Source organism: Apteryx mantelli, chromosome 5 (genome assembly GCF_036417845.1).
Source record: "Apteryx mantelli isolate bAptMan1 chromosome 5, bAptMan1.hap1, whole genome shotgun sequence".
Classification (NCBI taxonomy): domain Eukaryota; kingdom Metazoa; phylum Chordata; class Aves; order Apterygiformes; family Apterygidae; genus Apteryx; species Apteryx mantelli.
In genome coordinates, this window is record NC_089982.1 from 73,028,315 (window position 1) to 73,042,207 (window position 13,893).

Here is a 13,893-nt window from a genome sequence, read left to right on the forward strand (position 1 = left end):
AAACATGGAGAACTACATCAAAAATGTACATGGTTATTTAAAAATTAGTTTTAAGTTCCAAAATTGAAATTCTGTTATCAGAAGAAGTCAGTCTTCCATCATTCGAATAACCATCTTCCACCTAAGAAAACCTAACAACTATTTTTGGAGGTTGACGTAGCAATGTCGATTAGGTATTTCAGTCTCAAAGCAAGTAGAGCAAGTAGCAATTATAGCAAATATTTTTCTAGGATTCTTCTTCCCAAAATTGACACTTGCAAATACTAGGAGACCTATTTTACACTTTCTTCAGATTTATACATGTAATAGAATTTTTCATGTAATGCAAATATTAATAAGAGTGAAAGGTTTTGTATTTAGCACCTTTCTCTGTTGTTTCCTTAGTGTGCTTTAGGAAACATAGTTCTACCTACAGATATGAAAAGTGAAGTAAAAAAAAGTAAATTCATGCCATGTTGTGAATACAGTTCTCTGACTATGAACAGTGGAACAACCAGTTGACAGCTCTATGCCCTCAAAGTGTCCCATGTAAAGTGCTTAAGAACCATGCTTTAAAAGCATAGTAACTCTATGCTGAATAGTAAAACCACTGGTTTGGGTTAAAAAAAAAAAAAAAATCCCTACCATGTGCCATGATACCATACCTTGGACAGATACTGAAAAAAAAAGAAATACTGTAAGTCTTTTCTACTCTACTCTAAAAAGAGTGGAAATATATTTGCAAACAGAAATTACATTTTAAATACATGTTATGCTTGCTAATGTATGTTTATGCACTTTAAAAGGGCCTGATTTTCAGAAGGGCAAGCAGTAGACAACTCATCCTTGAATTATATATTCTATTTGCTTTTAGGAGAGAGGAAAAAAAAGGGAGAATTGAGCCATTTATTCAGAATCCTAATTTAGGAACTCTTGTTACTTAAATTTCAGTTCCTGAAAGAAAATATCTCATTCTAATTAAGAAGACAATTTGGATATATTTGTTTACTAGGAGCATGAGATGCATGCAGCATTGTGAAAACAGCCTTCTGATAATGCTTAACATTTAACTTCAGTTCCAACAATTTCAGCATCATCTTTTATTCTTTGTCTGCAGTTTCCATGTGTTTTAAAACAATACTTTACAGGTGCTTAAGTGCAGGGCAGGTGACCTTCATGTTAAAAAATAAGTGAGGCTAAGGAGACTTCTGCAGATCAATACTGCTATTCAGATCATGGTTAGTGAGACAAGCAGCGCACCCCAGTGCACCCTGCACCTGTAACTTGTGGGTTAACTCACACATGCTCTTTCTTTAAAGCAACACTTGGACAAAAATGAGAGTTAGGAGAAAGAAGTGACAATCTAGAAACATTACCTCTCTTATGTCTTCATTGCCTTCTTTGATATTCTCTGTTGCACCCACAACTAATTGATGGATATTGTCAATCTCAGTTTCCTGTTAAGGAAAAAAGAAAAGAAAAGAAAAAAAAGAAACAGTTGACAAAGTTTAGGGAAAACAAATAATCTCTAAGGGTTTTGGGGGCAAGCAGATCTGAAGTACAGAATAAAATCTGGGCATTATTAACATACTAGTTTCATTTATGCAGTCTTCAGTGACACAAAGGTATAGAGATAATTAAGTGGTAATTCCCCTACTCATGCTTTTATGAGACTGAACTGAGGCCAAGTTCAATAGGAAGTCTCCCATTTATCTAGAATCAAATTTAACTGCCTAATTTTTGCCAGCTCTTTTGGGACAGCTGCCACAGTTTACAGAAAAGATGCTCTCTGAATTTAAACAAGTTAACAGTACACTAACTGAGACAGAGGGATCGTCATGACTCACATGTTGCATTTTTCATTCCCACTAAGAACATATATTAATAAGAATATAAGTAAAAATAGTAAATACCATTGTGATTTTGCTTTTGTAAACAAGAAATCCCTTTTTCCCTTAATGCTTGCACTAGAGATTCATTAATCTTATGTTTATATCTTGCCTGCAACCAGGACCAAAATACCGCAAGAAAAATCTTCAAGCTATATTTGCTGCTGTAATATTAAAGTATACTAACCTGTTGCAAGACTTTTTCAGTGAATATCTCTTGTAATCTGGAGATTTCTACCACTTTTCCTTCAATTTGTCTTGATAAAGAACAGAAATATTCTATCAGAAACTAGTACAAACATTTTCTGCTACTGCAGATTCACATTCTCAAACCCAATAAATCGGGCTATTCAAAAGGCATGCTTATTTTGTTAGCAATTTATTCTGTAGCAATAACGCGTGATTACTGCTCTGAAAATTCACTGTTGGAAGACGAGCAGCCCACAGTGGTGCTCTGGGAAGGGCACCACACACAAACTCTGCGATGGCCTTTTCTGCGACAGCTTCATTTACTTCAATAAAATAGTCTATTTTTTGCATAATATGAAAAAACCCCACAGTGAACCGTAAGTAATTAATTTTGACATACCCTTTTTATATGTTACTATGAAGTGTGGAATTCATCTTGCCAAATACTAATAATCTGAAAAGGTTCTAGTTTGAGCTAGGTACTTGGTTTAGCAAGCAGAGAGCAAAAGGCACCACCATCCTGTCATAAAGACAAGTATCTGTGGGGGGTCATTCATTGTACCTCTCCTTCCATTTTCTATGTATGGAACAGACAACTTGACATGACTGGAAAAACTTAAGCTTTTAAAACTTAGGTGAGAATGTAAGCCTTTATTTCAAATTTAACCAATACTATTTCGGATAGTGCATGTACTGCTAGGAAGCTGCTTTTACACTCTGGAGAGCATAATGTATAAATTCATATAGCTCATCTCCAGAGTTTACTCTGAACATGGGCGTTCCCATTTCAGCTCTCCCTCCACCGCAGCATTACAATTTATGCAGCAAGGTGTCCTGCAGCAAACAGCGCACGCGTGGAGTAAGGAGCACTGGTTATGAAACAGCAGTCTGTCAAATGAGAGAAAGTTGTACCTGACTTCATCAAACAGATTATTCATTTCACCAACAAGTCTCTGGTTCTCCTGTTCAAACTGGAAGAGAGGAAAAAAAGAAATCCCGCGCTGGAGGTCACAGTTCACACACTGGGGCTCAGCAAGCTTTCGTCAACATCCCCCTTCCCCCTAATCAACCAACTCTCTCACCTTTCATTACAGTCCATTTACAATATGTCACAACTAAAAAGATCTTCAAGAATTACTAATATTAGCATAAAAAAGTACCAGTGCTGTGATACCTTCAAATGGCAATATCACTGCTGTCTGTAGTGTTGCTTTCTACAGAGCAGAGCATTTGTTAAAATTTGATCATCGAATACAGTGACATTTACTTCAAAACAGCAGATAGTTAAAGGTGTTTTATCACTGCACTCCTTTAGCTTCACCACGTAAGCCTCTGATTTTAGTGGAGTCGCATCAGAGCAAAGCTGAGGACGAGGGCAAAGAAACATCCATGAGGTTCAGCACCGAGGCGACTGGATGGTCATTAACTAAGTGGCACAACAGAGCTGTAATCATTTTTCTGACTACTGTAAGAATAACTATTTCTGCACAAATATTCAGCACTAAAAATTCTATACTTTAAGCAGCCTTAGTAAAACCCAAGATGATAACCAATTTAGAAGGCAAATTTTCAATAAAGAAACAGTGAATGCTTTTAATCCCTTACAAATAGCACAAATCCACTTGAGAAGTATTATAATAAAGGTCCCTTTGATATTTAAAACCCTCCACTGGCATGGATTTCTTTTTAAACACTGCTAGATAAACTCTGCAATTTGAAATCATGGCTGATGAATTACTGGTCTGAGACAGCAGTAAGATATGAGAAAACAGTCAATTGAACAAAAGGGTAGAACGCAGAACACATCATATATCAGTATGTCACAAAAGAATTTACATGATAGGAACATAAAACAGACTATAGCAATCAATACAGCTCAACAATTTATGGCTTATTAAAGTAACTTTTTCATGAAAGTAAAATATTCTGTTACCAAAGTATGGCACAAATTGACAAATTGCATAGACTTTTCTCAGAATCTAATGACTAGAAGAAATAATCAGAGTATTTTTCATTATCCCACGAGATGAATCATTAAATGTGCTGTACCTGATTTTGGTTAAGACAAAAAGTAAGATGAAGAGAGTCAGGAAAAATGAGACATTTTCACAATTCAAACGGCAGGAACAATTTTTTTTCCACTCAATCTGACCACAGCACATCTGCTCACAATAACTATAAAAACATTAATATACCTGTACTAAGGGTTATAAACTGAAATTTATTGTGCGAATCATACAATAGCCTGCAACCATTTTGAACCATGTAACGATCTCTCCTGTGGGTGAAATAACAAATTAAATTGCTGTTGTAGCGATGTGATAGGGCTTTAATTCATTATTTTACCCACAGGAAGGACCATGAAACCATCATTGAGAATCGTAAGCACAATTTGCCACAACACATTCCAATTTAAAACCAATACAGCAGTTTCTACGCTGTAACCTATCCTCTTCCTTCTGAGCGTTGCTGGATTTTTTTTGAGTAACTTAAACGCAGTTAGTCCGCTCTTCACAAAGCAAACATTTAAAAAGTAGGAATCAAGTTGTCTGTAATGGCAAACATAATGCAGAAGAGAAATAATTAACTGTTCTTTTAGTGAATCAGTTATCTAAAACTGGGAGGGTTCCTACATGTTTGTAGAGAACCCTTTAATTTCTGCACTAAAAGCACAATAAAGTCATTAAGTGTTGCAAAGCTGGTATGAAGGATTTCATTTGACAGTGTCCCAGGGCAATGAAAAAAGCAAGGCACATACTTGAATTTTTCCCCATTTACACCAATATTTATACCTATTTACATCTTGGACCCAAATTTACATAAAAGTTAGAATAATGGATCCAGTGACTTGTCATTTCCTTTTAGTGTCTGTCAGGAGTGGAAATTACACAGTATCCAACTTTTACCGATAAAGGCCAATGTACTGAAAGGGAGTAGTTTCACTGGGGAAGAGTCATCACACACAGCCTTAAGACTTAGTACATTACCTAATTACGGTATTCATAAACTGAAAAAAAAAGTCACTTCAGATCCACAGAAGAGAATGGTTTGCTAAGCTGTAAATATCGATATATCAGGTGGCAAAGATTTCAAACGTAAAGCTGTAACACCACAGCAAACTGCCTGTTGTTGCACACACACATTACAGAAATCTGCATCTCGTTGTTTACAGTTTGGCAACTCCAACATAAGCAAACCAATTCAATTCTAAAAAAATTACCACAAAAAATTGCCTCCATCGGGGAGCATTAACTAGAAACAATCAGCTCATTTTCTACTTGATAACTACGTAGGGAAGAAAGAAAAAACATCTATATTAATACTGCCATGAATGCTGACTCACTTCAAGTCATAATAAAGGTAGTCTCCTTGCAAGGTGTACTGTGGAAGTAACTGATGCTTGTTAATATTAGCAGAGGTAGAAAGAGAGCCTGTATTTCTTCACACCAGAGCCAGAAGCATAGACTCACACTCTGTGTGAGAAGCAGCTGAGATGCAGACAACTGATTACTGGTGGTCATACAGATTAGGGGTCATCCTAGAGTGGGCTAAAACAGGAGAGAAGAGCTCCGGATAAGATCAGAGCCGCAGGAAGATCCACTAGAAGATCCAGCCCCCACCTCAAAGGGAAAGCAGCCACCCGCTTCAGGACCAACTTTCTGCGAGGAGACAGTTCTAGTAGCAGCTTTTTTCAGTTCTGGTTTCCCAGTCTCACTACTAAAACGCAAGTACTAAGGAGTACATAACCACAATACATTTCATGTGTGAACTTGAAGAATAAAATATTCCACAAGACCAGTAATAGTATTTCAGCATATTAATATATATAGGACTGCAAAGTATGTTTTTTTCCCACTAAGATTTTCATCTACTGCTTTTCTATCTGTTTTTCCATTGAACAGACAGGTAAACTTAAAGCTGAGGTTTAAAGTTTCAAGCACAAGTCATTCCTGCAGGCTTAGGCACAGCAGTGATATTGAGGCAGTGTAACATACAATATATTTTCTTGCAAACTACAGGCAGAACGATGTAAGCTAGGGATAAAGACATTTGGAGCATCAGTGTTATTTTTATACCACTTTTCACAGGAAGTGCAACTCCTGAAAGCACAACAGAAGTGAGTCAGTGTAAAACAACCAGTACAAAAAAAAAAAGCGCATAACTTCAAAAGGGTAAAGAATAATAATGGATTTTCTAAAAATGTCTAATATTTCTCCCTTAGGAACAACTGGCAGAATGCCAGACAATAAGTAGTTTAGGACTGGAGATTTAGGAATCTAGAACTCTCAAACTATGAATCTGTTTTTTTCTATTTCTTAGGGTAGAATCACTCCACCTCACAAGTCAATAGAGAGAACTTAATCCAAGGAAAAATTCAAATCTTATGTGGGTAAAATCACCATCTGCAGATGCTTATCTTCCTTCACTCTTGATAACAGAAGATTAAAGAAAAACTCACAGACTAAGACAATTCAGTTAAGTTGTGAAGTATCTGCAGACTTACTCTAAAAAGTATAAAAGGATTCCATGAAAAAGCAATGTATGCAGTCCCAAAGTACCGTGGCAAGGGATGTAACAGGTTTAAAACTTACTACAGCATGAGGGAGGCCTCCAAAAAGCAACCTATCTAGTTTCGTAGTCAATCATAATAAACCCTTACAGAGCTATCACTTCGGATGCTTCCTCCTGATCCTCTGGAAGCTTACAATAAAGGGGTTCATAATATTGTGCCCAAACAATGAAGAGAGAAAATAAAAAAATAATAAAAAGAAGATGGGAATAAGAAAGTCTTCTGATTCAGACTGACATTCAGAAACAAAGTGATGGCATCTAGAGCAGCCTCCAAAGCATCTTTTCTCTTTGACAAGCCATACCACAATTATGTACAACTTGCTCATCCCTGACGGGAAGAGTGACACATACTCCGTTCGGGAACACCGCTAATCATTGCCAAGGAAGCTTCAAATATTCATACTGTGGCAGCTCTTTGCCTTTGTAAAGCTCACCATTTTGAAGACTTTACATCTACTGTCTGGTTATAAATCAGTTTTTATTTCTTTATATAAAATAATGCAATAGGTGTTAAAGAGGTTTTCTAAGAATTTGGGACCATGGGACCACAAAAGAGGTGTATTTGGGGAATATCAAAACTCTAATCGATAGGATGTCAGCAATCACTTGTATTTCAGAAATCTAGTATAATAGTTCAGTTATTAGCAGAACTGGATCGAACAATACACAAAACAGTGGTGATAGCTGGGGATATACAGAAAAGGTAACATTCATGAGATACTGTTGTGAAGGAAAGTTTTCAGCTATTCCTTCTAAAAGCTAAAAAAAAATAAAGAGGAATAAAATGAAATATAACTATTTAAGCTGCGTTCTAGGAACAGTCAAAGCCAAAGATGACCAGTCACAAAAACCTTCAAAAATTTGTTGCTTTTCTGATGTTGCCTTGACTTCTATTATGCGCTGACTAAAAAAAAAAAAAAAAAAAACAATTCATAATTGCAATTTAAGAAGCAGTTTTAATTTCAAAGGGCAGTTCTAATGGCTGAAAATAGTTGGTACTAATATCATGGCTGCACAGAAATCTGTTTTTAAGTAGTCTGTAGCAATTTTAAATACTAGTTGCTACCAGAAGAACGAGGAAGCCATGTGCAAAAGGCATACCTTGTTACCGAGTCACTCGGCACAGAATGAAAACTGAGAAAGAATGTGGGTGAGTTTACCTTTCTTTAACACATAGGGATAGAATAGAAGATATAATAAAATGGACAACAGACAGAAAGTATACTTGCCATTTGTATTTCTTCAGGTGACAGCTCATCTTCACCTTTGCCATCCCCCCATAATCCAAGGTTAGTACGGGCATCAGGCAAATTCCTGTCTGTAAAAGAACCACCAAAAACTTCAGACAACGCAGCACACTGAACAGCAAAGTGAAAAGCATTTTTTATTCATTTCATAACCCTGATGAAATTATTAGGTTTCCTTTCTTGTTAATTGAGATTCATCCTATATTTACAGCATCCAATTATACCAGTAACCCTAAACTTCTAGACTAGGACAGAGGTCTATACATGTATTTAATTTTGTGAACTATGATGAGTTGCACTGCAATAGTGATAGTGAAGCATGTAAAACAACTCATGATGCTCTAAGACTTCTTAGGGCACAAAACATTGTAATACTTGAATTTTAATGGAAGACAACACACAGTTTTCAAAATGATAGTCTATATACAAAACTACTACCTTCCAGTGAAATTTGGCAGAACCACCAGCTCCTCATTCCTCAACATGAAACACGGACTCTCAAAGAAATTTTGAGCAAAGTTTCTTGGACAAATTCTGCTGCCCCACACTGTCCACACTGCCTAGTACGGTGCAAATCTCACAGCTCACTGTGCAAGGGGTCACCCTGCATGTAGCAAGAGCGAGATCAGATCCCACAACCTAACACTTGCACATCATAGCTGCTTCATTGATTGCAGTAGCACTTCTCCTTTGATTAAAGCTAATCATCTGCATAAATCTTACCAGGAGTGGGGCATAAAACATCTTGAAAGGCTATTTCTAGGATATTCCCTCTGGAAGCTTTATTTTTAGGATTAATTATATACTTCTGATTATAGAGAGAAAAAAGAAGTTAAAATGGGAAAGAAAAGAAACTATCCTACAGGAACCTACTCTTTCTGAAGCTATTTTAGCATCAGCCTTTAAAATCCTAAAGATATGACTGTAATCTTGGGAGGGCCTTTCTCTTCCCCACTCGCTGCGGCATTTTTACAAAACCCAGAATACAGATTTGTACTGTCCCACAACGGATTCAAAGCTGTACCTGCTTTGAATTATCAGACACAAGTTAGAAATTAAAATAGAAAAAGATTTAGTTTTTACTTTTTCATAGATTTCAAACTTGCTGTTTATCACAGTCATTTTTTCAGGCATATATTTCATGTATTTCTATTTGCTTTGTTGCAACCTTTTAAACCTAAATTCTTTCAGTTATATAAGCAGCACTGATGCATCATCATTCAGACACTGACTTCCTGGGAAGCCACTAAAACTACTCCTGTTTGTTTGAAAAGTATAAGGAGAAATTTCCCCCTTAATAATCATTATAATATTAGTGAAAGCTCCTGAAAAATAAGTATTATAAGAGTAGTGTTATGCATTTCTCCTTAAAATTGTACATTTTGCATCCCAACAACCAAACCAGGATATAGAAACAATGACAATGTTACAAATGAAGTATAAGGAATGAAGAATAAGGAATACAATTTTTTTTTTTTTTAAATAAAAACAGATCTTTTATTTCTTACAAATAATCAGGCATAAAAACAAGCTTATTTTTAAAGATTGTTTAGAAAGGTTTCAATTCATTGTTTTCCATGGGGCATCATCAGTATTTCGAATCTATTTCACAGAGACACAAAACTGCTTTGTTCAGGTAATCAATGTATTTATGCTACACCAAAATTATAATGAATTATTTACTTGATTCAAAGAAAAGACGATAATTAGTTTACGGAGCAAAGAAGTAATATATATTCCTTCCTTATCCCAAAGGAACCAATTACTTTCGGGCACTGTCAGCACTGTGAAGAAACAGCACCTGTATCCAATGTGATTGCTAATAAGCAAATACACTTATGGTTAAGAGGTAAGTAAGAGACACACGTCTCTCCCCAGAGCTACTCTTGTCACTGTGGTACATTCCAGCTACTGGGAAAGTGTATCTGCAGCTGTCGTGGAGCTGATATTAAAGCTTTTCTACAGTTCATCCAGCAAAAGCTAGACAAAGGAAAAACAGTTAGCTCCATTGCCTTTGCAGAAATAGAAGTAGTTAATGCACGATGGGAATGTAAAATAACAATCAAATAATCTAAACCCTTTTCTGTGCTGAAATGAGACAACTGCTAAGCTAGTGACCTGCTCAAAAGCTACTCGTTATTTACATTTATTTCCATAAACTAAGTGGTCAATTTTTAATATGCAAATAAATACTGACAGCATATAAAAATAATCTCCAGAGAGAGTATTTTCCTGCAATGAGGCATGTTCAGTATAATTCTAATGTAAACAAGCATTTTATCTCAAAGCAAAAGCAATCACATTTTGCTTTGGTTTCTGCCCCCCCCCCCCAAACCAACCAACCAACAAACCCCAAGTTGTGCTGCAGCACTCCGAGTGAAACATTCAGCTATTCATCATAATGCTCAAACTGAGGTCAGGGCCCCAAGCTACTCTCAGAAGAATTATCTTTGCAGCTGAAATATTTACGCAAGGGACCCAGGCACTCTGGAGACAGATGCTTCATAAATACAAATGATCACCGTTCTCTAAACCACTGATAACCTGAGGATGAAATAATTTATTTCTAAACATGATCATTTTTCCAATTTCTTAAAAATTTGAAAGTTACTTGTAAAAAACAAAACAACCCCCCCCCCAAGATTATAACATTTAAACTGAGCTTTCTGCTTTCCAGTCATCATGTTCATGTTATTACCACCTCTTCAGCAAACATCTATCAGTGAAGTCACAAGGCTGATTTCTATAAACAGCAGCAACCAGCACTTGCACATAAGAAAGGAACTGCAGATATTGTATGCATTTACAAACTATTTCAGGTAGATTTATTTTGATATATAAGTTTCACAGTTTTCTAACAGATTAGCCAGCATCTCCTCATAAGCACTGCATCAGCATCACTTATGGAACCGGACATGCGATCAACTACGTTTCATTTCTGTTTACCGTAGTGGTTTACTGTGTCCAAGGCGACTGAAGAACACTGTTTCCCATGGTGTGGCCCAGATTTCTGAGCTAAAAACTGTAATGACACTTTTGTGCGGTGGCAGTGCGCGCTTTCAGAGACTGTGGAGACATTCAGTACCAAGGAAACAGCACAAAAGCATGAGGATGCTCCTGGATTGCTGGTTCTTTGCTGGCACAAGCTCACAGCTGTGAAACACTGATAACATGTTAAGGTGAAGCTTATCTCTGTTTCTGTGCGCTGCGTCACTTAGACATACTATAAAAATGTAGTGTGCACTAGAAATGACACATAATCAAAACCTTTACCTCTTACAGTAAAGTCTGTCTCAGGGGAAAAAAAAAAAAAAAAAGGCATACTGATAGGACTGCAGAAGTATGAACTGGTTGGGTGGATAAGCAAAACCATATCAGAAAATGAAATGGTTTGCACACTGTGAGGTAATTCAGTACTGGAGTCTTCATCCAGAAATGGAGGACCCACTTCATATAAATCCACCCTCTGTATGACCCGAAAGTCATTACCTAAAGGAAACTTTCAACAAAAATGAGGCAGCAATCAATAACTGATGATCAGAATAACACAGCCATTCAATGCATTTTTTCTGCCTTGACAAAGCAGTAAATCTCATGTAATGTCACATTTAATACAGTTTCTGGTGCTATCTAAAAGTAATTTTCACACTGTAATCACACCATATTCCAGACTCCCCTAGACAATTGGAGAGCAGAATTCAAGCCAGGGAAAGCAAAACGGGAATCCCAGAAACAAGAGTTCTCTTTAGGTACGAAACCTGAAATTATCTGCACACTGATGTTTCTCAGAAAGGCAGCGGCAAGGAAGTTCTGTCAGTTTAGACATCCCAAAACAGATCAGGGGGCTGTTCTGAGAAACAGGTGACACAAGGGACTTGCATCCCACAGCCTCAGAAGAAGCAGGCCATTAGGGAATTACAACCAATATTCACCAGTTCTGTCAAGAACAGCATTAGCTAAAAATGAACTGTGATCAGAGATACTGCTTTAGACTTCTGGGTATTTCCTGCCTACTGCAACACTAGATGCAATCTTTCCAGGAAGGAGATTTAATGCTCCAGAGAAAAACATTTCCTAAATTATTGAATCTGGCTATCAAGTAACCTCCCCTCTACAAGCATATTCTACCTTTGTGCTCCAAACCCTGTTGTAGAGGCGCCCAATTCAAAATCTCCAAGCTTACAAACTAGAAAGTGTTCCTAGAGAGCAGCTGAGCTACTTTCCAATTTCTTTCCATCAGTGAAAAGAATCTAGATAGTTCTCAGACATTAGGGGGATATTAAAAAAAATAAATAAAAGGAAAGTTCGCATAGAGCTTACTGTGAGGAAGAGGCAATCCAGCAAGACATCAGAAGTCTTTTTTAGCTGGTTGGAAAGTGCACCTGAAACATGTCAAAGCTTAAGATTTTGCTTCCTCAGTCTCCCAACATGCTTCACAAAAGCTTCATCAACCCAGGAAAAAGAAAATTAAAAAACTGCAAGTCACAGGAAGAAGCCTTATAGTAGCCCTTGCAATATGAAGAAAGTACTATTGAATGGACAGTGCTTGCCACAAGTAAAATCTAACTAGATTTTATTCTTACCTTTGCTTTCCTCAGCAGACAGCTTTTCTTCAGAATCATCTAAAGAATTCTGTGAAAGTTTTTCAGGGGAAAGAGGTGATTTGGACATGTTGCTCTGCTCAGGTTCAAGTCTGGAACTAGAAGCACAAGAACCTATAATTTAAATGACTTCATAAAATTGGATTGCTCTAAAATGAGAACAACCACCGATTACTTAAAAATTTAAACAAACTTTAACCTGGCCTTGCAAAATTCTCATTAAAGATTTCCCAATCAAGATACAAAAGGTACTTAACAACTTTCACCAAATTTTATTACAAAAGCAAAGACAGCATGAACCACAAACAGTTCTGAAGAAAACACATTACATGCTCAGAGTTGAGTAGAATTTTGAAAGCTATAGCATTAAGACACAGACCCTTTATTAAACTTCCTTTCAAAAACCTAGAGTAATATAATATGAAGTCTTATGGCTTTTTTTTTTTTTTCCTAAAACAGTTCAGTCATATTGAGAAGTTTTTAGTAGCAATAGACAACTCCAATACTTTTTTTTTTCCAAGTAACATTTACAGTCTTACTTTATATTGCCAATTAACATTGAAAAGTAAGAAAATACAAAAAAATTAACTATTTTTGAACCAAGTATTTTTAGTTAACTAGCTAAAAAGAATAGTTTAACCAGGATGAAAGTGATCTTTACCTTGCCTGCCAAAAGACACAACAGACTACTTAGAAGAAAAGCTGTATGCAATGGACAGATACATACTACATGAAAATCCCTGCCACATAATTTTAATAAGAAGCCACTACAAAATATAGGAAGCATATTCAGTGATTATATAGTAAATATTTGCCAAGTTTGTTTCACCATACCACCAAAAGAGTTTAAAATTAATAGCAATATATTTTATTCAGCAGACTACTGTGGTTTACTTTTGTCTACAATGAATTCTGCAACAGCTGCATAGTAGATATTTAGATGCCTAATAATTATGCTATTAGAGAAGCTAAGGAACATACTAAGACTTTTGAAGGTTGGTGAAAATTTGCAGCTCAAGAACACAAGTGACTGAAAACCAGTACCAGGCTGAATTGCCTGCTGTGCCACCTTCGTCACCTCCTCCCCTCCCAAATACAATCAACAGTTAATCTCATTACGATCTACAGTCTTCCCCTGCTGCTTAACAGAAGGTGTTGCATCTTGTGTTCCTTTCCTTCTTTTTTTTGTGTCTAAATTCTAACTCTTAATTAGAAAATGTTGAGGGGAAAACAGAATATAGGGCATTAGTCATCACTGAGTGACTACTGTATTTAAACAAGATGAAAGGTAACAGGGAATCCTTCTTAGTTATAAAAACTACCTGCAAGTGCTAGGGTTTGGGCAAATTTACAAAACAAACAAACAAACAAACAACCCCACCCACCTACTTATTCCCCCCCCCCCCGCCCCCAGTC

General features: G+C 36.5%; 1 protein-coding gene across 5 annotated transcripts in view; it reads right to left on the reverse strand.

Annotated features, from left to right (window-relative positions):
- The window catches only part of STX18 (syntaxin 18), a 70,470-nt gene that overhangs the window by 1,508 nt on the left and 55,069 nt on the right, over positions 1 to 13,893 (reverse strand). For all 5 annotated transcript variants that reach the window (XM_067298235.1, XM_067298236.1, XM_067298238.1 and 2 more), the window contains 5 exons: positions 12,460 to 12,575; positions 7,859 to 7,947; positions 2,970 to 3,028; positions 2,056 to 2,125; positions 1,356 to 1,436 (listed from right to left, as the gene is read on the reverse strand). In XM_067298235.1, the coding sequence (XP_067154336.1) occupies positions 1,356 to 1,436; positions 2,056 to 2,125; positions 2,970 to 3,028; positions 7,859 to 7,947; positions 12,460 to 12,575 (415 nt within the window). The remainder of the gene's footprint in view (positions 1 to 1,355; positions 1,437 to 2,055; positions 2,126 to 2,969; positions 3,029 to 7,858; positions 7,948 to 12,459; positions 12,576 to 13,893) is intronic.